This window comes from Pempheris klunzingeri, chromosome 7 (genome assembly GCF_042242105.1).
Source record: "Pempheris klunzingeri isolate RE-2024b chromosome 7, fPemKlu1.hap1, whole genome shotgun sequence".
Lineage (NCBI taxonomy): Eukaryota > Metazoa > Chordata > Actinopteri > Acropomatiformes > Pempheridae > Pempheris > Pempheris klunzingeri.
In genome coordinates, this window is record NC_092018.1 from 16,210,646 (window position 1) to 16,235,332 (window position 24,687).

A 24,687-nucleotide genomic window follows, 5' to 3' on the forward strand; every position below is an offset into this window, starting at 1 on the left:
TCATAATTATTAATATGATTAAGTACTGTGCAGGTTACCTGACTGTTGCATTGTGTTTCACATGCTGACACATCTTGCTGTGTTGCTGTTTGTGCTCTGCAGAGGGAGCTATTGCTCCATTTCAGACTCTGCAGCAGCCGCGATGAACAGGGTTACGCTCTTTTCTTATTCACCTTTCCTTTACAGATTTGACATTCACTTCATATCGACCTCGCAACCATTAATAGTGATTTAAGAATGACATCCACATTTTTAAATGTTAAATAAATTGCCTCCGTGTACATTTCCCCTTAAATCCATGAGTATCTTGCTCTGATATTGCACAGCCTGCACCCCTGAGGTTAGAGATCAATGGAGATGAATTGCCTAACGAGTAAGTTTCCCTTTCACTGAGCTGCCCGCTTCTTCAGAGTGATGAGATGCTGCAGTCTCCTGTGACTGGCTGAGGTTCCTGAGAGTCAGCAGTGATTCTGGGAAGCAGCCAGCGTGCTGTGCTTACTCCTGACATGCAGTCTCCATAGGTGTTTGTGTGTCTGTGTATGAGTAAGTACATGAGCCTGTTTTTCCCTCTGAGCTAACGGTGCAATGGGTCATGCTGAGAAATAAGATGGCTCCTCAAAGTAGGTACTAAAAAACCCTGCTGATATTGCTGTGCCATGTGTGATGCGGCAGGCTACTCCGCCAGCTTTTCTGAACTAATCCGACCGTAACGCATATAACCGACTGTGACACATACATCCTTTTCCTCAGCTGCATGATTTGTGGGTCCATGCGCGACATTTCATTTACAGCATTACTCATGTTTTCATCATCATGGATACAGAGTGGAACGTTCTCTACAACATGTATCATCACAACATACCCTGCATCTAATCATAAAGAAGAGGTTGGATCACTCAGACATTACAGACAGAAACTGATGCGCCTAATAACAAGGTAGACCGTTGATGAGATTTACAATGCCATTACTCAGTCTCTGTGTCTGAGTTATGACTGTGTGGCTGTCAGCGCAGGTTTTTCATGCTCTATAACTGAGAACTGACCTCCAGGGGGATTTCTCTTATGATACGTCTGGTTTCACAGCTCGTCACACGCTGCTGTCATCAAGCAGAACAGATGTGACCCAGTACCTGCCATAACACAGCCGTGTAATTGAAGGCCTGTGATATTCAAATCTGCTGAGGCTGACTTTTTTTAGTAGACTGACTCTTGAGCTACTTCTGCTCGCGTGTGTCTTTTCCAATGATGATGAGAACGTATTCCTCTCCTTTAACTGTGCGCTAGTATCATTTTATCAAAAACTGCAGACCTTTGTGAATATCTGTGATGCATATTTTACAGGAGCAGATTTGCGACCTGGCGCTTTGGCAGATCCCATTGTCCATGTGTGACTATAAATTCCTTTTTCTCTCTTTGCCCTTGTGTAATCAACTGTCTGCGAGTGTAGAAAATACACAAGGAAAAAGCTCTGTAATAAGTCAGTCTCATTTTACTTTTTGGTAGACCAAATTGTGTGAAACTACAGAGAGCAGGAGGACATTTGCCTGTCAGGCCATAATCAGTCAGACAAACCACGATCATTTATTGTGTGTGTGTGTATGTACTATCTTCACATGGTCCCCAGAGTGTTTGTTTATGTCTCTTTATGCCTGGGTGTGTATTTGTGTATGCAAGTGTGGGTTTGTGTCTGTGTACGACTGTCTCAGTCGGTGAGTGAGTGTCATGGTGTGGGTGGGGCTCAGTTTTCAGGCTGGGTCTAGATGACAGTCGGGGTTCTTTGTTGTGGTTTGGGGCCCGGTTGGCTTGGGGCCGTCTCCTGTTACCCTGCCCTGCTCTGCTGCCACACTGTGTGTTAAACTGAATACAGCTTTAACCTTTAGCACAGACTCTACAGTTGTGAAGATAAAAGGTGGGGCTGCTATCTGAGGCGATAAGATTGCATGCTGATTAGAAGCTGAAATTGACATTTATATGATAATCATCAGTGCGTTTGTTTTCTTTACACTTTCCAGAGTATCGTAGGGATCTTGTCAGGGTTCTTTTCCGTCAGAACACAGTGCATACTGTGCATCCTGAAGCACATGGAGTGTGGTATTTAGGAATAATTGTGATGTATTACAACAAGGGCCTTATTTTCAGAACTTTTGATTTAATCTTATCGGTGAGATCCACAAACACAGCATCATCATAAAGAATACTAATTGGCAAACTTACTTAATGAAGGAAAATAGTAAAATGATTGCGAAAACTGTTCAAGAGGGTTACTACCGCCAAATGTCATTACTAACATTCACTTTTGGTTTTGCCTCCAATAAAGTGGTTGAGATGATCCCCTTTGTGTTTCAAGGTGAGTCAGCGAGTACTTCAATGAGTAAGACATTATAGCCCATTGAAAATGATGGCCAACACTATAAATAGAATGGTGAGAATTATTTCTTCAAACTACTACTCTTAGACTTATAGTTTATTTCAACACACAAATTGCATGGCGTCCACTTATCTTGTTGTAGCCTTTCGTTCAGTTCTCACTTCGCTGCCCAAAACATTTAGCTGTTTGACCCACAACTAATGTTTTGAAAAATGAAAATTACATTTTGTCTGTAATATTTCTTTGGTGCAGCCAAAGTGACTCACAGCTCTGACTCCAGCATGTTTCCTCCAGCTGATAAAGTGTATGGACAGGAAGTTTTCCATATTCCTCCACACATCCGTTCAGAAAAAAGAACTGCACCGGCTATTGTCTTGAAAGCAGTCCAACCCCCTCACAACCTATCATGCAAGGGTCAGTGTTTGTGTGTGTTTTGGAGAAGGGATTTTATCCAAATTTTCTAATCTTTTTATGGAACAAGTGATTCCTGTTGGTTTTCTGTTTACCTAATCCTGCCTGTTTTGATTAAACCTCGGAGTTAGTGTTGGATTAACTGATTGTGTAATATATTTATTTCATTCCTCAGCTAATTAGCACATCTGGCCCTGCTACAGTCAGACCAAACCTTCAGACACAAGCTGCTAATCCACCATCTCATCAGTAGTTAATCACCATTTAGCATAGCAAAATCCCAGTCAGTCCTAAAGCTGTCAGGTCTCTGCGCTAATCTACTGTCTCTGAATACCTGAGTTCACCTCATCCCCAGTGGCTCCTGGCCAAGAAGCAGTGATGCTCTGTGTTTGAGCTAGTCACCCGCCCTCCTACCTGCCTGCCACCGTGCCCTGTCATTGAGATAATAGCTGTTTTCCATCTGGTTTTGTTCAGCTTCTAGGCTTTTGTCATAAGGTGTCAGTCTTTGTGTTTTACTGCAGGGAGATTTACCTGCAGCATGTTCTGCTTCAAGGAACTGCTGCTGGCATAATAGAGAGACTGAAGAAAGTCTAAATGGATTAAGTGACGTTGGGATAATAAATTGTTGTCCTGCTGCTTGTTCAGTCTGTAAAAAACGTCCACATCTATCAATGTAAAAGTGAGATTAACTTGGAGAAAAACAGTATGACTTCATTAAAGGAGGTAATGATAATAAACTTTATTTATACAGCAGGTAAGGCCGTTTTAACACAATTTAGCAATTCAGTACAGTACCCTTGTAAGTCCTTGAGTACTTGTTAAGTGAATATTTTTCCAGTTCAGCAGCATAACAGATCAACCTTCAGAAGGGACTGACTGGATATGAATTCACACATGGTGAACTGTGAAATGAGTGCACAGTCCCCGAATGTTTTGTGAGCACCCATAACCTTCCCTCTGTGCATTCACTTCAACTATTTCTCTTTCCACCTCAAGAACAATAAATCTCTTCTCTTACTGTGTGTATGTTGGTGTCTGCAACAGATTAGCCGGGTGATTTAAGCTCTCAAGGGTGGAGGCTTTTCTTGGGGAAATGACCCGGGCCTGCTACTGGCACCCTTGGCTCCTCTCCTCCTCTCCTCTTAGGTGAAAGGGCTTTTACAGCTCCTTTGTTTTCACTGTTTGCCTGTGTGAAAGAGTTTAGAGGTGCTTCACAGTGATGGAGCGCCACATGGGCATGTGTGTGTGTGGAGAGCAGAGATCCCAAAAGCCATGTCAAAGTAACATGTATCAAAGTGTAACTTTCCCAAAAGGAGAGATTTTCTTCCTTAAGATGATCACCCGAAATCAGAGACCCTCTGACATCCACCCCGGTCCACTCCCCAGCGTTGGTGTGGGTGAATACCAGAAGAATGTGTGTGTTTTAATTAACGTGGCTCAGTGAGCAGCGCGCAATATGACGCCGGTTTCCCGTTGAGGGGTCTGCTTGTGTTTTGCGCAGCTTGGTCTCACCCACGCCACAAGGAAGGACACATTATGCACAACACACGCACGTGTTCTCCCTCTCTCTCTCTCCCTCACACACACACACACACACACACACACACTCACACACAGCTGTATTACGTCTAGGCACACTAGAGAGGAGAACAGGATGAATGTGTGGGTCTCTTTGCTCTCACTTGTCGTGTATGTTCTGAAGAGCAAAGGCAGAGACCACTTTTCCCAAAGGACAGAGGCGGAACCATCAGTACAATTTGTGGCTTAAAGTCACATGGAGTAAACTTTGGGATTCTCTTGTTTTGAGGACAGAGGAAACCGGCCACCAGGCAGCTGGAGTGATGAGAAAGGAGACTGCTTTGCCCTGGAACATGATTTTTAAATGTTAGGGTTTTTTTTTCAAATTGGGGAAATATTCCTTCCTTAAAAAAAACATTCCCATATTTTTCTTCCACCTAACGCTGAATGTGAAGCTGACGTGTCTTTTGGGAGCCGATATTTTTGTTGGACGTGGTAAGAATTACCAGGAGAGACTTGAATTAATATTTAAAAGCTTAAGTGATAAAAGATTGAGACTATCTGTGACACTTGGGATCTGCGTTATGAAATATACATTTGAATTTTCCAAATGCCTCTGACCCTGTGACTTACTACGGCACATATTTCCTTCCAACATCTTCTCTTTCAGTGTCAAATTTTTTAACAACAGCACAGACATGCATCTGGATAAATCTTTTTTTGTTTTGGAAACTTAAAAATAATGCAGTTTCACATCAGTGTCTTGTTTAAATGCATCACACTTTGACTTTTTGGAATCAGCTTAATGTTAGATCACATCTCTGGTTGTTCATTTTCACTTTAGCCAGCTGACACGGTTATAAGTTCTCCATTTATCATCAAGCCAGTAAAAAGAACAAAGCTCCCCACCCCGCTATGGTTGTGTGGCGGTGTGATATTTGCTATTTGTTTGTTTAAAAGGGCGTGGTGGCTGCTACTGTAATCTCTCCCTCTCCTTCCCCTCTTTCTTCTTTTTTTAAAGTTCATTACCATCACCAGAGGCGCGTCGTAGGGGTTAATTTAGCGCCGAGTTGTGGAGCGCCAGGGCGCACACAGTGGACTAGTTGTGCCGATCACTCCCGCAGAGGCGATGCCCTTTTGTGGAGAGGTCTCTTGTCACACAGAGGACAGACGGCATTCACAATTGGGACACTGGGACACAAAGAGAAGAACTGCATTTTAAAAGGCTCCATTCTTTCCCCCTCTACCGCTGGGTGTTGACTGTGGGTGTTTGAGAGGAGCTTTGTTGCGCGGAGAAAAGTAGAGAAGAAGAATACGCGCCGTGAACGGGTTGGGGGATTTTTTTTTATGGACAGGGTTACTACAGTGCAGCCGATGGTGTCATCCACATCACCTCTGCCTGTTTTCCCGGAGTAACTAGTCTTGTTTTGGATGAGGAGCGGAACTTTTACGCAGTGTTTTACGCACCGATTGTGCGCGTCACGACTGAACAGGACACTGTCATAATGAACTTTCTCTCTCTGGTACCTGCGGGGCAGCGCTTTGGCCTGGATACTTAACTTCGAGAAGAAGTCATTTTGTGGATATCTGCCTCAAGGATGCCAGTTGATAAATTCGCAAACATGGAGGAAAAACTGTGGATATTGGAGGACCTCAATATGATGTACATCCGTCAGATCGCACTCAGTTTACAGGTAAAAGTTGATTTCAAATGTTCAGTTGACCGTCCCTTGCACGTGTGACCCTCTGCACGTGTTTTTCGGGCTCTTTGTGCGCGGTTGTCACCAGTTTTCACGCAGTCTGAAAATTGTGGGGTGTGTTGGTGTGAGAAGTGTGTGTGATCCTGTCTCGGACTGTTCTCCTCTCTTTTCTTTATTTACTGGCTGTAAACCCTGGACACAAGGCTCACTAATGACTTAAACCTTTTCTTCAGACTCCCTCCGAAAAGTATAGTACATCACTGTGTTAGCTGACCGGGTCTGCAGCTGTGCCTCAGCGTGTTGTAAAGTTTACAGAGGGGTTGGTTGAAGAATCCTTTCTATGTGACAAACAAGCCTGGTGTGGTCTCCCCTTTTGCAGATGGCAAAGCCCTCACTGACAGCAAACAGAAAACAACACTGCATGCCATCCATCTCTCCCTCTCTGTGTCTCCCACCCTGTCTCACCCCTCTCCAGCTGGGGTTCACACACAGTCCACAGCTGCACATATGGGCCTCATAAGTCCCTATGGGAGTGTGTGTGTGAGTGTGTGCTAGTATTGTGTTCTGGGAAAGTCAAATTATACAACATGACTGAGGTTTATCATTATTGTAACCAACTTTTTTGCACGTCTCCCCAATTCATTAACTGTTTCTTTCTCACTAGAGTTGAAAGGAGGAGGGGACACATGGCCATTGGAAATGGTGCAGGAATTTCAATGGGAAATTCTAAAATACTTTACGAAAACATATAGTGTGCAGCTGTATAGAGGATTTCTTTCTCGCAAAATGGAATCCGATCCAAAAAGCCTTCAGCTGTTTGAGGGTCTGTAAGAGAGGTGATATCACTCACTGGTGTGTTGTACCTGCTAGCAGTCTGGCATCGTTTTGGGGTGTTGTGTGAGGTGTTTCTTTGTTTATCTACCGGCGCCAAGTGCCATGGAGCGTGCCAGGTGGCTTTTTATCACATAAGAGATACATTTCTATGAAATACTACACTCCTGCCAACATCAGCTTGTGTGAAGCCTAGTCTGCTCCCCTTATAGTATGGTTCCCTAAATGTTGAGCTGCCTATCAAACTCTCTTTAAACTCTAGAACCAAGGGTACAGTGTTATAGGGATTTTCCTCAGGCTTTTATAGCGCATGTCACCTGAAATGCAAACCAGTTATCACAAGATCTTCGCACCAACAAGTTGATCGGGTACTAATCAGCCTTTTAGTTCCTGTCACAGAGCCTCCTTTGATCAAGAAACTTGTTTACAGCTTGGGTATAGGCTGAGGAGCGGTACTTGTGCCTGAATATTGAATCTAGAGCATTATGGTGGAATGTAGATAACAGACATGTCTCACTGAAGATCTTTGTGCATTTAAGCATTTTGTTTCCTCGGTTCCAGTTTTATTTCTGTAAATGCAATTGCAAGGGTTGGAATGTGTAATAATAACAAGATGATGCGCCCCCTTTTAGCCCTGTGGGAAATCTCTCTTGTCTCTTCACAGGGGTTCAGAGGGCATGGTCAGCTGCAGAGAGGCTTTACTCTGCAATAACCCAGCGACAATTTCAGTTTGTTGTTTGTGAAGTCGGGCTCATCTTCAACTATTTTTGCTGGTAAACACGCACTTGTTTGCTCACTGACTCAGTCGCACTCTCTTCCCCACCCTCCCCCCATGTCTCCTCAGCCTGGGTGGGTTTATGAGACAGAGATTCTTTGTATGTTGCTGAGCCGCCCAGCCCACAGTCTAACTGTAATTTTAGTTTGCTATGGATGTTTTTTTTGCTTCAGGGTCTTTCATAAGCGTCCTATTGGGACATCACAACTCGCAGACAGTTATTACACTGTAAACCTTTTTCTCCCCCTTTTGTTTTTCCCTGCGGTGACACATATGTGAAAGCCACTCCTAATGCACACACTGATACATTTGTAACATATACACAGAGGTACACCTTGTTTGTTTCTGTTTTTCCACAGTTGTAATCTGGGAAGATACAAGTGTCTGTCCACTTTTAAAAGTAAATTAAAAAGTGAAAAGACACTTGCATGCATGTCCTGGGGTCGCAGCATTCCTCAGGCATGTATAATTGCTGTGTCAGTAGGGGAGAGAGAGCAGCCATTGTGTTATTCTCAAGCTCAGTAGGAAGTAACTTTTCTGCTCTTCAGGTTTTAACAAGTCCGTTATAATAGGAATGCTTCACTCTTGGCTCCAAGTGGCTGTTTTCCTTCTTCTTTCCCTCCACTCTTCTGAGGTCCAGAGGACAGCCTCTGCAGTGATTTTTCTTTAATCACATGTGAGGGGTAAAAAGCATTTAGTCCACAGAATACAGGATTCCCCTCAGAAGTGAGATGGCTGATGGGAAACAGGAAATGGTCTTGTGTAATTACGGTTTCCCACCGGAAGCGACAACATGATGTCAATGAATCTGCTGCCATCAGGAGACACATACATAGAATTTCCTGTCACCACAGACCCGGATACACACCCGGAAATTTCTTTTATTTATTTATTTGCTTTGTGTTTAATGTCCCCCTGTCCTCTGCTCCAATCCTGGTTTCCAGGCGTCTTCACCTTCTCTGGCTCTGTCCCCCTGATCTGTCCCCTTCTCCCCATCGATGGCTTGAGGGCCGTAGATGGACACTGTCTGCCTGGTCTAATTTTAGCCTGCAGACTGGCCTTGAATACACGGATCGTGGCTTGGCGAGAGTTAAATGTGGACATTTGTTGAAGGGTTTCTGAGGTCATTCAGTTTTTCCCCAAGTTATAAAAGTAGGATTTGTCTGGAATATTTCATTCTGTAAGTCTGTCATTGTTTGGGAGAGTACAATACTTTGTCTGTGCGTGACTGTGTATGTGTGCTGACCTCACTGGGTGAGAGTAGCCCTGCTGTACTCAGAGGGGGTGCAGCTTGGGACATTAAGCTGCTACAGCTCTGGTTGCCACTGATCATACCAGGGATATCATCTGATGAAGGATTAAAGAGACTCCCTTTTGGGTTCTGCTGCTCTTCTGCTGTTGTTGTGTTTGTTGAGGTGTTAGAACCCAGAAATGACAGATCACTAAGCTGTTTGTGAAGCTGCATGAAAACGTGTTATAGAGAAATGCTGAAATCGTCAGTTTTTTTTTTTTCTGAAAAAAGTTCACCTGTTGAATCTATAATTTTTGTTTACTTGTAGTGCTAACAGTAAGTTCAAAGCTAATTCTCATTCCCATTCTATAGTAATCCTGCTGATAAATTACAGCTTTCATTTTAACATTCATCAGCAAGTTCTATAGAAATCCCTAACTAAAAAGAGACTGACACGTTGGCTCTTGTTGCAGTCGTGGAAGCTCAACTTCTGACCCTTGTTGACGATGAGCTCGCGTGGGCGTCAGGTGGGAGTTTCTTGCTGCCTCACCCTGGACTCGTATTTGACCTCTCACACGCTCCCAAACCCTAAACTTAGCTGCGGCCATGCCTCAGATAGTTCTGCAGCTTCTAGAACCACAGGCAGGCCTTAAATGTCCTTTGGCTGTTACTCATGCAGCCTCATCTGATCTCAGATCACTGGTCAAGCTGCCTTGACTGTTTGATGAGTGGGACTTATCAGTAGTTAGTCTGTCTGCTCCCGATCAATGCAACCTCTGTTTTTTTTTTTACAGAAACTGCACTGCTGTAATTTGAAATAGTTTTTCTGCACAATTCACGGTATCGACACTGGCAACACATATTTATCCCCCAGAGATCTTGTGCTTTCTAAATGTAGGAGGTGTTGGAGGGCGACGGCCAAATTGACAGCAGTTAATCCCGCCTGCAGTGGGACAGTACACCAGTACCTTCTTGTGCACCCACGCTAGAATGATGAATCTCAACCTTGATGATGAAGCAAAAGTTAATCTCATTTATACTGTGACAGCAAAACAACTAAACGGGTTTAGCTTCCATCCCCTGACTTACCTGGGCCTAGACTCATAGCTGCATTTAATTTGATCTTAATGGAATGATAAATTCATCCTTTTTAGCGTTGGAGCTCGTATCAGTAAGCAGTTGAAATCCGCGGGTGAGTGTGTGTTTGTTCAGCTGTTGTTAGTTCAACTTCAGAGGTTGTTTAGGTAGCCTAAGTTAGACCAGAGCTGCTTGCTTCAGTGGAAGGTGTGCTAAAGCTAACAGCGGTCGCTCTCCTGTGATACAAGATACACAGTCATATCTGAGCCAAAATACATTCCTTCACAACGGACCACTTCATCGCACACTGCTCCCTGCTGAGCTTGTCTGTGTGCTTCTTAATGTGTGTGTGTGTGTGAGTAAATATTTGCAAAAAGTAATAAACCAATACTTAAAGCCATATAATCAAGCAGAGTGCTTTGATTCAATTAGGGACACCAGGCTTATCACCTTGTATTTCATTGTGAATGTCAGTTTTTTTTTGATGGGCTTTTAACATTTGTTTTGAATTAGATGTATGAGTTTCCTACAGTTGTGCAACTGTCTGGAAGCAGCCAGGTTTATTCACTTGCAAGTGTTATGTGCATGGCATTCAGTCTGTTTGCTGTGTGTGTGTGTGTGTGTGTGTGTGTGTATTTTTTTAAGTGTGTTTTTGGCATCTGAGCCATGGATAGCTACAGTGGGTTCCAGTTCTTCCAGTGCTGTATGCCAGAGTCAGGCACGGTGTGTGTGTGTGTGTGTGTGAGGTAGAGGAGAAAGAGAGCTTTGTATCACATAACACACACCCATCACTCCCTACCAATCCCTCCTATCCCTCTTGGAACCACTAGCTCCTAACCATCAGCCATCTCTTCCAAGCCGTCCTCTCTCCCTGCCAGCCTCAAGTCTACCGACTCAAAACCATCTGGCTCCCCATCTCACCTCTGCACCCCAGGGACTTCACCACAGTGCTATATCCCCCCTGCACCTCAGTCCTCGGCCCAGCCATCGCCCTTACAGCGGTTAGGAGGAGCGGCACAGGTCTGAATAGGTGCTCTGTGTGAGCAGGAACCAGTTAGATGCTGTGGCCTGAGCCAGCTTCCTTTGAAAAACAGCAGGCGTGAGCCAGGAGAGCGAGAAGGAGAAAACACTAAGCCAAACGCAGAGGTGGTGTTATTGGAACGTCGACCTGACTCCATGTACCTTCCCAGCCCCTGTCTTTTTGTCAGTCACTTCCCTGTCTGTGCTATCACTGCCTGAATCTATTTGATAATTTCACTCCGCTGTTCTCCTATCTCTCTGCCTCTATCTCCGCTTTTGGTCCTTCTCCACTCTCTTTTATCTCACCCTTCATTATCATCTTTATTTAATCCTCCTTTCCCACTCGTTCTGCTTTCACCTGCACACGCACAAAGGTACTTTGGTTCCAGCAGTTTAAGGATTTTTTTTTTGCAGCTGCAAAGAAAATTGGAGCCACTTAATCTGCTTGAACTGTGACTACAGGCATTATTCAAATCAGCACAGGCAGGATTTGAAACTATGTTTGACTTATTGTGTCAACAGCTCACAAGTAACTGTTTTCAAGTGGCGATATGAAAAATGTTGTATGCCTTTGTAAAATGTATAATTAAGAACATCTGAACCTGCTCTGGGGATGCTGCTGGTGGCGCAGGCTGTTAAATCAGATGGTGGTCTTTGTGTCTTTGTGTGCAAACACTCGTTGTGTTAAAAAGAGCATTTGGTAATGTGTTTAATTGAGCAAGTAGCTGTTGCTTTTGTGTTTGTCCATATGGATACAATTGTGCAAGTTAATTGTTCATGCAGTGGCTTTATTGATATGTGTCTTTGATGAGGTATGTTTACACTATGCGGGGGAGTTTTAAGTGTGCATGAATAAATGAAGTCTATTTCTGTATGTTTATCTCTCTCTCTCTGATCTCTGATCTCTTGACACTGTAACTATGCAAACTGAGTGCGCTGGAACAGTGGGTAAGTGGAGTACGAAGCATTAAAACCAGCATTAAAACAATGCATTCCCTAGCGAACATTCCCCTGATGCTGGACTGCACCATTGCATCACCAGCATCCTTGTGACCCTAGAGATTGTGTCTTTTGGGGCAGCATGTGTGTGGTGTGTGTTGAAGCAGGAAGCCAAAATGTCTAATTGAATCACTGCACACTGCAGGATTCTTGGCCACTAAGTTGCTGCATTCGTTTGTGTGTGTGTGTGTGTGTATGTGTGTGTGTTTGGCAGATGGAACAACTCCGTCAGCATTTGGAGGGCTGCCGTCTGACCATCTGAGAGTCCATTCTGCTATTATCAAGGACAAGAAAGGAATACTTCTTTCTTTCATTTATGATCTAATGAGGAGTTGTGATCGTCTCATTCTCCATAATTCACAGCATTTCTGTAAGAGACCCGATAATATCACACAAACAGCCAAAACTTGCAAGCTGAGCAGATGAGGTTTTATTATCACTGCAACAAGAGTAAGGCCACACTAGCTTGAGTTTTATGTGACGTCTGTGATTGGATGCCTTGGCTTGAGAAGACTGATTGCTGTGCTGTTAAGGAAACCCTAAATGCCGAAGGCGAACTGTCACAGGGGAATTCCAGGGTTTGGAGGCGGGTCAGCGGGGGCTTAAGGCTGAGGTAGATCTTAGGGCCAAGGCCGCTGAAAGGGGCCTCTTGTTGTGGTACGAGCCGAGGTGTTGATAGGCATGGCTGAGCTGTTCCCCCCCTCCCCCCCCAAAAAAAAAACAGCCTCTCTGTCCCACCATGATGAGATCAGTGGAACAAACTCTCCAGCTGGATGATGTCATGCTTGGTACTTGGGGTCAAAAGCTCAGGGTCACAAGATGTGAAGATGGGACTCTGTGTGTGTGTGTGTGTGTGTGTGTGGGAGGGGTGTGTATGATATCCTGAGAGAGTGTTGTGTTGGTATGATAGTCTCCTTTCTACTGTCTCCTTGCATAAACAAACAAACACTTAAGCACACACCTCCTGACTCCATGTGTCCTCCTTTGCCCCCGCCATTAGTGAAGCTATTAAAAAAAGCTAGAGCCTCCTCAGGTTGTCAGACTTGAAGGGTGACCATACGTTAGTATATGTGTTTCTAATCTTGTCATCATTAGGAGATGAAAAGGTTAATCCATCTTATCTTCATCTTGCCGGCCTAAAGAACTGGACAGGGCTTCCAATTGGTTCTGGGGAGAAGTGTGGCTCAATATGATTGGCTGAGACAGACAGCAAGCTGGAGTAAAGACCCCTATTAACCTCTATTACACCGAGCTCCTCTCACACACTGTGTCATGTGTCAGTATGTCACTGGACGCAGGCTGGCTGTTATGCAACCACACGTGTAAGTTTATTGAGGCACTATTTTGGACCTGCATAAAAAGCGCGCACACAGCTCCCGTCCTCACAGATGGCAACCGCAGCTGTCACTGTGAGATCCAAGAAGATTGATGCTCAGTATATATAGCTTTGAATATGATCGCTGTTGATTTAACCTGCATAATACTAAGGTATGGTTTGCAATAGCTATGCATCACTGATGACATAAGTGTCTCATGATGTTTGTTAGGATTCTCATGTTGCAGATGTTGATACTGTTGTTGTGATATGGATGTCAGTGTTTGCAGTTTTGTAACTGCAGTAGATGGTACACACACACACACACACACACTGAATCAATCAGTCTGTTTGTTTAGTGTGAGGCTCTAGTTCACTCCCATCATATTTGAAGTTAGACAACTGAAACCTGAAGGCAGGCCTCTACATGTTTTGTGGTCCTTGCGTAAGACAAAACCATGACAGACTCATCAATAGGCTCAACAATACGGAAACAGTTTCTTAGACACGAGGCACAGCGTAAAGGAGGGGAGTGAGCGACGCCGTGTCAGTGTCTCCAGATGGTGCCATGCCCTCTCATGGCCAATAGGGGGCTGATGAGCTTCCCAACTTGAATAAATACTGTAAGTGGGTAAATAGTTTTCTCCTTCCATGTCTCATCTAAAAACAAGAGATCCTGTTGAAATACAAATGATGACAGGTAGAAAATAAAGAGGTAACAGATAATGTATGGATGCATACTGTAGTATGGCTGCACAACTGAATAAAATTGGGTTTGTTAGAATAGTGGTTAATAATGATATTTAATTCCCATACAGTTGATGTACTAAGCCTAATTTTTGGCCTGTAAATTGAAATACAGATTGTTAAAACAGTATGTTTTTAGTAATTTACAGTTATGCAGACTACAGTATGCCATACAGTAATCCACATGTACTGCATCATTTAGCCAAATAATTGCAATGATTGCCAGTGTGCCAACATAAACGAAATAGTGGTCTGAAAAATTGGTGGTGACAGGAAGAGAAAGGTATCACACTGTACATTTACTCTATTGCACCTTGCAATAAAGCAACTGAAGCTTATCCATGTGCGTCGGTGCTTCCTTTGGGTCAGTTTATGTGAAATTACCCAGAGACCTTTTGTTCAAACAAAGAGCTGTGCTAAAAATGGGTAGAATATGTGAAAGAGAAACGCAGGCTCGTCAATCAACTGCTACCATCAAAACAAGCACCAGATTGAAATCTGCTCAGACCTGAAATGTGAATTTTCATTTGCTTGTTTACTGTGCAATTACTCCTCCGGGGCACGATAGGAATTAAAGATTTCATTCTTATTCAAGCTTGTGAAAAGATTACAAATTAAACAGAAATGGCGTAGAGAGATGTTCTATAATTAGACACACGGCTAGAACAGGCTCTGCTATCTACAGTAGGAAGGAAGGGATGTTGAGGACGTACAGTAGCAGCAGAGAGGAAGAGAAATGCTTGTTTGGGAGAAACACCCCTGTCAGAGAGTCAATAGGAAGTGAGCGAGTCTCGGAGGGAGAGGGCTGCGTAGGTTAGTCTGACTGGAGGAATGTCCTCTCATCCTGTGAAATGCAGTGTAATGACACTGGCAGCGATGCTATCATTCATTCAGCTGGCCCCACTGACTCATTCAGAATGGGAAACTGAGGCTGACCGTGCAACCGTTATCTTATCCTGTATCTACATCCCTTGATTATCCTCTCAGCTTCTCTTTGTGTTGTCTGTCCAGTGTATTCTTATTAACATGGAGAGTTTGCGCCACCACTGTTTCGTCTTTGTATATTGTGCATAACTATTAGTGTTGTCACCCACATGTGGTGTTCCCTGGACGCTGCAGTGAACTGTGAGTGCATTTGTCTCAGACAGCACTTCTCTGGCTGGCACAGCCACTTGCTGATGAAGCCTTAATCTGATTAACTGAAGGATATTTACAGCTCTAAGTCCTGAGTTATCGAGGCTCATCTTGTTTTTGTTGCACACGTCTACTCACACAGAGAGATGAGCAAAGAGAGAGAGAGAGAGAGGGGGGAAAGAGAAGGAGAGGGTTTGAAGGCTAATGCTAAATACTGTATGACTTTGTTGACATTCTTGTTGGTGTTTGATGCTTTTGTCGTCTGTGGGAGTGTCCTCTGTTCCCACAATGAAATGTTAACGCCATGACAAAGCACCCACTCGCCTGTTAGCAAGAGGTAAAGAGCGGTATTCACCCAGCCAGATGCACAAATGTATTATTGCACCACTGAGATGGACTTTGTTGCTCTGTTGCCATTAGCCAACGCTGCCCACAGACTGACTCTCTCCTACTCCATCCTGATCCTCCTACATGTCATCTGCTGCATCTCTGGACTGTGCATCTCATTCCACTTCTCATCTCACCCACAAACAACACACATCAAAACAAGTGGTGTGGTTTTTTTTTTTTCTGCCCTCGCTGAGATTTTATCCAAGTTGCTCTGCTGGCATTTAGGAAAATGTTAAAACAATAAAAAAGAAAGGAAAAAAAGAGAGAGAGAACAGTGTTTGATGCTTTCCAGTTATTTTCAGCAGAGATATATTTTCATAACATCTTCCTTGTGTTGTTGTCCTAAATGCTCATTATTAGTTTTCCAGTGCAGATTTCTTGGAGCCAAACTCCCAGTCAGCTGACGCACCCTAACCAGGGCTTATTCCCACACTTAATTCTAGTCAGACTCACCCGTGTTTTCCGTTTCCACCTGCCCACAAATCACTCTCATACATCACCGGTCGACAAGGCGAAGCGCTCCACTGCACATCAGCTTCCCAGTGTGCACATATGGGCCAGGCAATAGGCAGCAGCAGACACAGAGAGAGAGAGAAAGGGCAGAGGGAGACGGAGGAAGATTTTTATATTTTCCAGCGGATGATAAGTAGTCCTGTCAGTATAGAATTTCATCTAAATGTACCAACTGTAGGCTGCTGGCCAATATTATTTGCACATACTGGGATGTTTGATATTGTAACATTATCATATCGTATTTAGACTACATTTTAGGTGGTACTACATTGACCATATTTTACTTAATGCCTAAATTATCCCTGTAGCAATCATATGGGAACTTGTTTGTCTCTCCTCTATGGGCACATATCTCATCTGAAGTAACTGCCTTGAATTACTAAATTGAATAGAAAAAGACAGTAAAGACTTGGCGCACTTAAGATAAATGCAGAGATGATGCTGTTTATAAACTGTTTCAGCTGCTTGTTTGAATCATGTAAGCGAGCGAGGACGTGGGAAAAAAGGGATGTGTTGCATATTGACCACTGCCTTGTGAAAAAGAGTTGAGTCATAACTTAAAAAAAGAAAAAAGACATTTTTCCACTGTGGGCGCTGCAGGCACAAAGCGACCACAGTGGATTTTACTGACACACTTTGCAACCCACTTCAGACTATGGCCAAACTCAGAGCTGCCAAATCCTTCTTATGTGAGTTTCTCCCAAATGGCTTTAGACCACGCACTGCCATTTTGAAAGATTTCAGAGGGACCCTGGAAGCTCTTTGGGACAGTAGACAGTAAAATGTGTGCACTACAGTGGACTGACAAACCCCTGAGAAAGACACCACGGTAGTCTGGTGCATGACAGTGGGATGACACTGCTCCTGAAACTGCAGCCAGCGCCCCTGGGATGCTCCTCAAGGACCCCTGGAGGTCCCTGAACACAGCTTTGAGAGCCACTGCCGTAAATGACAGTTCACTCTCCTCTGCTTGCGCGCAGCTACACACAGATTAGGAACACACACACACACACACACACACACACACACACACACACACACACACACACCCGCCTCCTCAGCTTCGGCTCTCGGTTGGTCCATCAGTCGGTCAGTCTGTATCCTCCCCTGTGCAGGCGGTGGTGTGTGTGAGTCCGGACCGGAGCTTCTGGTGCCTCAGGGACGGCGACGACGATGACTGTGATGGTGATGATGAAGGTTCAAACACATGACCGCTGTCGTTCCCACGTATCCAAGAGTGCGGTGTGTGATTTCTGCGCGGATCCATAACAACTTCAGAGCTTATTAAACGGCCGCTATTTTCGGATTGTCGCTGGATGTTTGGTTTTGCCTGTAAATGGAGGCGGATCACGGGGAAAATCTGAGTTAAGGGATTTCTCGGGGTGTGCGGGACGTGTGACGGACCTCCGGGTTGCGCAAAAGCTGCCAGTTTTGGAGAGTTGGAAAGCGGAGTGCTCCTCCATTGAACAGGATGAACAACTCAAAGAATCAACGGGTAAGGTTTGTGGTTTTGTCTCCAAACGCTTGTTGTCTGAGCACTTAAAGTTCGAGATGAAATGGAAAATATCAGTCAGCTGTAGTCCCACTTTGGGTTAATTCGTCACCGTCACGCAGGCTACCCATGATCCTGAGAGACTTCTCATTGATTGTAACAAGTCCATTCTCATAATGCGCTGTTAACTCTGCTTGAGGGGACACAGAACCACTATTGATAACCCTGGTGTTTGAAGTTTTCTGGTTAATCTCCCATGGCTGCTGATAGCCATTGAGAATCAATAGGATGTTTTGATGAACTCGGCTGGCATCTGATTTAACCAGCGGATTAAATTTAAAAAAAGAAACTTTTAGAAGTGGTTCACACTGCTATTTACCGAGCACCATATGTCTTCCTAAGTGGAAGAAGACTGAGGGAATAACAGATGAACCATTACTAAAATATGAATGTACCTAATTAAAGTGCTTAATTGGTGTATGAGATGTATGCCGAATTAATTAATATATCATTTGAAAAATCCTCTACATGATGTGCTACAAGTTAATAGCTTATAGCCAATATTCACGATTATTGTTTTTTTAAAAAGTGTAAGAATTATAAGGGAGTCTGGTTACAGTATATCCCAAATTGTGCCAATTATTTATGATTAGTAGGCATGTCTTTTTACATCAGAGGACAGGCAGTGTTTACATGAGTTTCTCATTAATAACAGCAACTAATGATTTTTGTTAGTTTGTCACCTTAAAAAACTCATTCTCTGGCTCTCTCTGTGCTGCATGTGTCACTTGAGTAAATGGTTCGCAGGTAGATAATAACTGTCACTCTCCTGTTGTCTGACTGCACTGTGACATATCCTCCAGTCTGTCAGAGTTGGAGCAATGTGACAACTGTGGGATATTGCTGGAATAATGACTTAACGTCTCCCAGCCATCAACCTTTCCTCTCTCTTGTGAATAAATCTTTCCTAAACGCCTTGAACTGGCAGCACAAAAATAGCCGTGTTTATATTGAATACTGGAGTAGAGCAGACCTTTACATGTGAGAACATTTAGCTTTTAATAGCTTTTTTTCCCTTCACAATAGTAAAATAATACAATTCCATGGTTTTCATGTAAAGCTTTTTGGCTCCTAGGACGTCTGTCCACATAGCAGCGACATGTCTATCATACATTCATGTTTCTATTTGAGGGAGCAGATTGGCATGCTTTCCACTTAAACACATGCACACCGGACCGCAGAAAAGTGCTGAAAAGAAAGGACAGCTACCAAAAAATTTTTTCCTCACCATGCTGTCTGTCCCCCTGAGTGTGTGTGACAGGCAGTCATTCTACTTTCCTAGTTTGAGCACATTTGACCGACAGACTGGCAGCTCCGGCCACTTCCTACTTCCTATAATCAACGTTTCTGTCACCACTGAAACTTTATCCAAGCACAGATTAAACAAACAAACGGCTGCATCTCTGTCTGTTGATTGCCTTCACTGCCCTTAATGACTGCTTCCTGATGCAAGAGAGAGAGCGCTAGAGTTTAGATTTTCCTCTCATGTTGATGTAAAAGGTCACCTGCATCAGCATCAGTCAGAGATTGAAAGAGCAAGACAGATGTGATCTTTCCATTCCTGGAATTCAGCCTGCACTTGTGTGTGTGTGTATCTGCATCTCTGTGTACGAGTGTGTGCAGTGCATAGAGAGCTCAAAGCGCGTGGTGCGTGTTCATTTTGTCCCGACTAGTGTTACAACCACAGCCCTCTCTGATTATTAGTATTGAAAAGGTCACTTATGCGCCAGAGCTCCTCCTCAGTCTGACTGCACAGCTTACTGAATATGCAACCTTCCTTCCTTGTTTGCTGCATTTCTGCTTGTGCTTTCCATTGCATTTGTAATTATACTGGTGGTGGTGTGTGTGTGTGTGTGGGGGGGTGTGTGTGTGTGTGTGTCAGCATCCTGCGTCCGTTGACTATCCATGGAATCCTTCGGCCCTCATCTTACAATCAATAACCACTTACTGCAGAGAGGCTTTCTGCAGTCAAGTCTCTGTCTGTCCACCCGACTGTCTCTCCTCTTTCTCTTTCTCTGCTGTTCAAGATGCGTATCTTGAATGTCTCCTCTGCTTGTATCCATCTGTCTCTCCACCTTCTCTTCCCTCCCCAGCCTTCATTCACCTCTGCAGTCACGTGTGTGTGTGTGTGTGTGTGTGTGTGTGTGTGTGTGTGTGTGTGTGTGTGTGTGTGTGTGTGTGTGTGTGTGTGTGTGTGTGTGTGTGTGTGTGTGTGTGTGTGTGTGTGTGTGTGTGTGTGTGTGTGTGTGTGTGTGTGTGTGCGCGTGCATGTGTGTGTTTTTCTCTCGCTGCCTCTCTCTGTCCCTGCTCGGTGCTGCTGTGAGTCTGCAGTAGAGGTCATTCTGTTTTCTCTGCTGATATTGTCCATTGGTTTTTCCCAGGAGGCTGCTGGGTCTGAGATAGGCAGGACTTCCTCAGCCTGAGAAGCTCAGGGGCGGCTCTAAACCATTACGCTGTGTACTGTACAACTGAGGAGGAGGAGGAGGGTGAATAGGACTTTAGGTTTGTGTGTGTGTGTGTGTGTGTGTGCTTCCTTGAGCCAGTTGTCTAAGGAATAATGTGAAAAATGAGCCACTTGTACTCTGCTCTGCCATAATATTGCCTCTCCGCCCACCCAATTATAGATCTCTTAACTTGCACTTATGCATACACATTCTTCTCCTCTCTTGTGGATTCTTACTTTTTCACAGCCTCTCTTGCCAGCTCTGGTCCTCCAACTCCAGCTTTCGTTTTCTGGCAGCATGACTCAAATACACACTAAACAAAGCCATTTGAATAACCACCCTGACATGCCACGACAGAGCTCTCTCTGCAGTGTTATGTCCTATTTTTTCTTTCTCCTTTTAGTAGCAAGTGTTGTGGCAGGCAGAGTGGCAGAGCCCTCGGTTTGTCCTGACATGAGCGGCTCAAAACGAAAAGAAAAGGGAATAAGAGGCAGAAGAGAGGGTAGATAGGGTGTATCAGTATAGAGTATAGAATCGTACATAGGACGGCTTATTTATGCAGCAGCAGATTGATGGACTGGCCTCATGATGCTGATTCAGGGGACGAGGAAGTGAGTGATGGACAAACGGAAGACAGTCAGATAAACAGACAGACAATTAAAGAGGAGTGATGACCTGACGATGCAAAGGGAGATTCTGAGGGGATTGATGTTCATGGAGTAGAGCTCTCAGTCCCGCAGACAGATAATCAGACAAGCAGCTACTGCAGAGCTGCTGGCAGCGGATCACAATCAGACCCAGTCCACGTCTCTCTGTCATGTCTATCTGAGGAAGCAGATGCTGAAGTGTCAGTCATTTAGACAGTGCTGTTTGACAGGCTGTCTAATACCAGCTACCTGTTGTGGTGTGTGTGTGTGTGTGTGTGTGTGTGTGTGTGTGTGTGTGTGTCTGTGCAATCCTTCTTTCATTTTACACAGCAACCATGCTGCTGATCCATGATTAGGTTTGTGTAGTGGAATTGCTCTTGTGTTGCCGATATGAGTGAAGCTACAAAATGTGCGCACACACACTCTCACTAGATCTGTGGAGATCTAACATAATGTATAATCCATGTAGGCTGCCCTTTATCCTGCTCCCATGGCCCTCTGATGAAATGCTGGCATGGCCGTATAGAATCGATAATAATAGAAAAGATACAGCTTTACACTCCCTCACGCTCACACACATCATTCCTTACGCACGTTAGGCTGCTCTCATGACACTTTGCTGTGGGTTGGGGTTAGATGCTGCAGTCAGAGGGTTGTGTGTGAAGCACGCGTATGACAGAGGACACAAAATAGCTCATGGATTTGCTTAGCAAGAGAATGTGAAAAGGATACGGTGCAGAGTAAATGCTTGACTCCCGATTGGTCTGCTGCTGAATAACAACAATGAAACATATTTACCAGCGTTTATCTCTGTGTGCCAGTGTGTCTGTAGACTGACTGAAGTAGAGCCTCCATAATACCACCACACAGTGACTGTTCCCATTTATTCCACACTGGAAAAACTTGACCAACATGGGCCAGTTCTGATAGTTACTCTTTTGCTCTATTTTTTTTTTCAATTTCTGGGTTGAGAATCTAACACCTAATCCTATATGGGACAGTGAAACTGTTAAAATTCAAGCCCACGCCCACATAAACATACATTTAAATGATTTCTGTAATCTACAGTGCAAAGCTGTTGCTGCAGCTTTTACACGCTGCTGTGCTTATGGAGAAAATGACATGACTGTTGCCCCCAGATTAGATGACTGCAGGCTAAAGCAAATGTCCATTGAGTCTCCAGTATTTAATGAAAGGCCCAATTGACCAGTTTCACCTTAATTAAAACATACTTCAATATTGTCTATGTAAATGGCCTAAATACGTCCTTTTGCAGGGTTTATCTACTTTGTGCAAATCAATGTTTTGCACTAATGCCGTCACAGCACAGAGGGAATCGGGAAAGACAAATGGGGCACACTTTGAATTGCAGTGTAAGACCACGTGAGACCTGGACCAGCTCCGTCCAGGTCAGCCTGCTTAAGGCACACATACATGTCAGCAGATAGACACTATGCATTGTTCTGTTGTAGCTGAATAAATATTATGTTGAACTAGTGTGTGTTTGTGCAGTGGCGGTGTGCAGATAAGTGGTGGAGTATATGAAGATGTAGGAGTTTTAAGTTTTCTCTGCTAGTTTTTGTGCGTGTATGTAAATGTGGATCCTTCAATCTGTTAAAGTTGTTCTGGAGGGCAGAGATAAGAACTGTGCACACACACACCACATACACACACTTCATGCAATTAATTATATTCCCTCTCTTGTTTTTCACGCTTCTCAATCTCAGTTGCCCTTCTTCGCCTCCTTGCCTTCCCTAACTCATTTTCCTACTGTCTCCAAGTGAATTGGCGCACATGCTTGTAGACACATACACGCACACACGCACACATGTATGTACAACGGAGAGACTGCAAGGGTTAATGTGGGCCATTAGTAACCAGAGCAGGCTGTGAGTGCTGTGAAGTGGCAGGCGGGTGGAACCAAAGTGACAGATTCAGGGACTGTGAGAGGATCTCACCTTACATGTGTTCCCCATGACATTAACACGGCTGTCATTAAACGAGGCAGTGAAATAAATACTACTTTTACTATCCTGTGATAGCAAATCATGGCGGCCATTATTTACTGGTATACCGCAAGGTTGTAAAGCTGTTCTTCACAAGTCAGGTCTGGTTGGTTTCAGCTTTTAGACTATGCAAGAATGTCATTTCTGAAAATGTTTTGCAAAATATGGGGCTTCTATAAATAAATAAGAATCCCCCCATTCACACACACACACACCCACACCCACCAGCTGCCTCATCTGTCCCTTTCTTGGCCATTTTACCCTCAGGGCAGAGGGCTCAGGGTCAGTTTAGTCATATCCGGCTTTGCTTTAACTTAGCTCAGAAGTCCTGCAGCTTCATTAATATTATAATGAGCCGTATTCATCGCACGCACCTTCACCATAGACTTATCTGCTGCCTTGTTATCGTTGCTCCCTGTCTTGTACACCCTCATGACAGACAAAAGCCTCCCCTTCCCCTCCAACAGAGCTCACGTTGGGGGAGCACATGTGATTATATATACACATGTGGCCATATAGTCTAAATAAGGCAACAGTAGCAACAGTGATGAATAATGGAGAGTGATAAAAGCAGCTTCAACTACAGAGCTCTTGGCTAAAACTGGGGTTGATAGAGAGATGAGGAAATGACTGCACTCACATGGATTGCAATATCCTAGTATTGGTTAAGACAAGAAAGGCTGTTAGCAACATTGTCTGATTGCTTTTACCTCTATGTGGCCTAGGTTGTAATAAGCATAATTGAATTGTGGATTAATCAGGGAGAATGGAGAGAAGATGGGAAGGGTAGTGGACACAAACAGTATAAGTATGGAGTATGGACCATCCTGTGTGCTTACAGGGGATTAATTATTGAAAACTAACGTCACGACAAGCTATAAAAGCAAATTATAAGATTTAATTCAGTTTGAATAAAAGTAAGTTGGATACATCTATTTGGGAAGTTCTGTGAACCTTCCATTCAAAAAAAAAAAAAAAAAAAAGTTTAACGGCAGCTGGCAAACAACAAAACCAGATGGGTAGCAGAGGGGTTGGATTGTTAATGTTTTTATGGATATTACCTATCCATGCTACACCACAAGGCAACCTACCCAGTTTAAAGAGTGCGTTTGATTATGAATAGAAGGTTAAAACAGTGTAGAATAATGTACAATGTATTATGTATCCATGTTAATATGGTATTAACCTGACATGCTTTGCACTTACTTGCACCCCTCCATGTGTGTCTGTAGTACAGCGAAGAGAGCGGAGTTAAAAGACAACAGGGAGGAGAGTTTGGCAGGCTTAAATGCTAGTTAGGCTGGCTGAGCTAATTAGCCCCGATTTCCTCATCCTGATTCAGATGAGGAGGAAAGCCTGGGATTATGGAGTCGAGCATTGAGTGTGTCACTGAAATTGTGTCAGGCTGTTGGAAATGTTCATCAGCAGGGGGGTTTGGATGCGCCTATTTGCGAAAGTCAACTAATGAGAGCTTTACAAATGTGATACAGTGTGTTCTATTGCAAGCTCTAGGATGGGCTTGTGGTAGTGAGATAACTAGCCACTCCTCACCCCGCTGAGGTCGAAAAGGAGCTTAATGGTATGGGGCCCAGCAGGGATGCCACTCTCCTTTGGGAAACTGTGGCACTGTGACCTCTGGCCCTCTACTCCCTGCTTTTGTCCCTTTTAGCTGTTCCTCATCTGCTGTGCGTCTGTCTCTGGGTCCCCATTCCAACGAGACTCCACCCTATTACATCCTTCTCATAGATATCATGACTTGAACATATTTCCATCTCATTGCCTGATTGAAGAGCTTTGCTGGTAAAGAAAAACACCTAATTTCGCTTAAGTGATTGCTGACATGAAAAGGACATTTTCAGGAGTATTTTTTTCTCAAAATGTAGTGTTTGTTCTGTAGAAGACGATTCTGTTTGTGTCCTTTTGTTTGCAGTGTGGGAATTGTTGATTTTAATGCCAACAGTATGCTCCTAATTAATTCAGCATTTTTCCAAAGGAATATGGTGTTGTGA

At 43.9% G+C, this 24,687-nt stretch overlaps 1 protein-coding gene across 4 annotated transcripts in view; it reads left to right on the top strand.

Moving 5' to 3' along the window:
• rtkna (rhotekin a) overlaps positions 1 to 24,687 on the top strand; it is a 53,151-nt gene that overhangs the window by 9,575 nt on the left and 18,889 nt on the right. Inside the window, exon 1 of one of the 4 annotated variants that reach the window (XM_070834392.1) lies at positions 5,668 to 5,991. The exons of 2 other annotated variants lie outside the window; for them this stretch is intronic. In XM_070834392.1, coding sequence (XP_070690493.1) covers positions 5,896 to 5,991 — 96 coding nt within the window. In that variant the 5' untranslated portion in view covers positions 5,668 to 5,895. Of the gene's footprint in view, positions 1 to 5,667; positions 5,992 to 17,482; positions 17,525 to 24,687 lie in introns of those variants that run through there. One more of the 4 variants, XM_070834393.1, reaches the window with a different exon arrangement.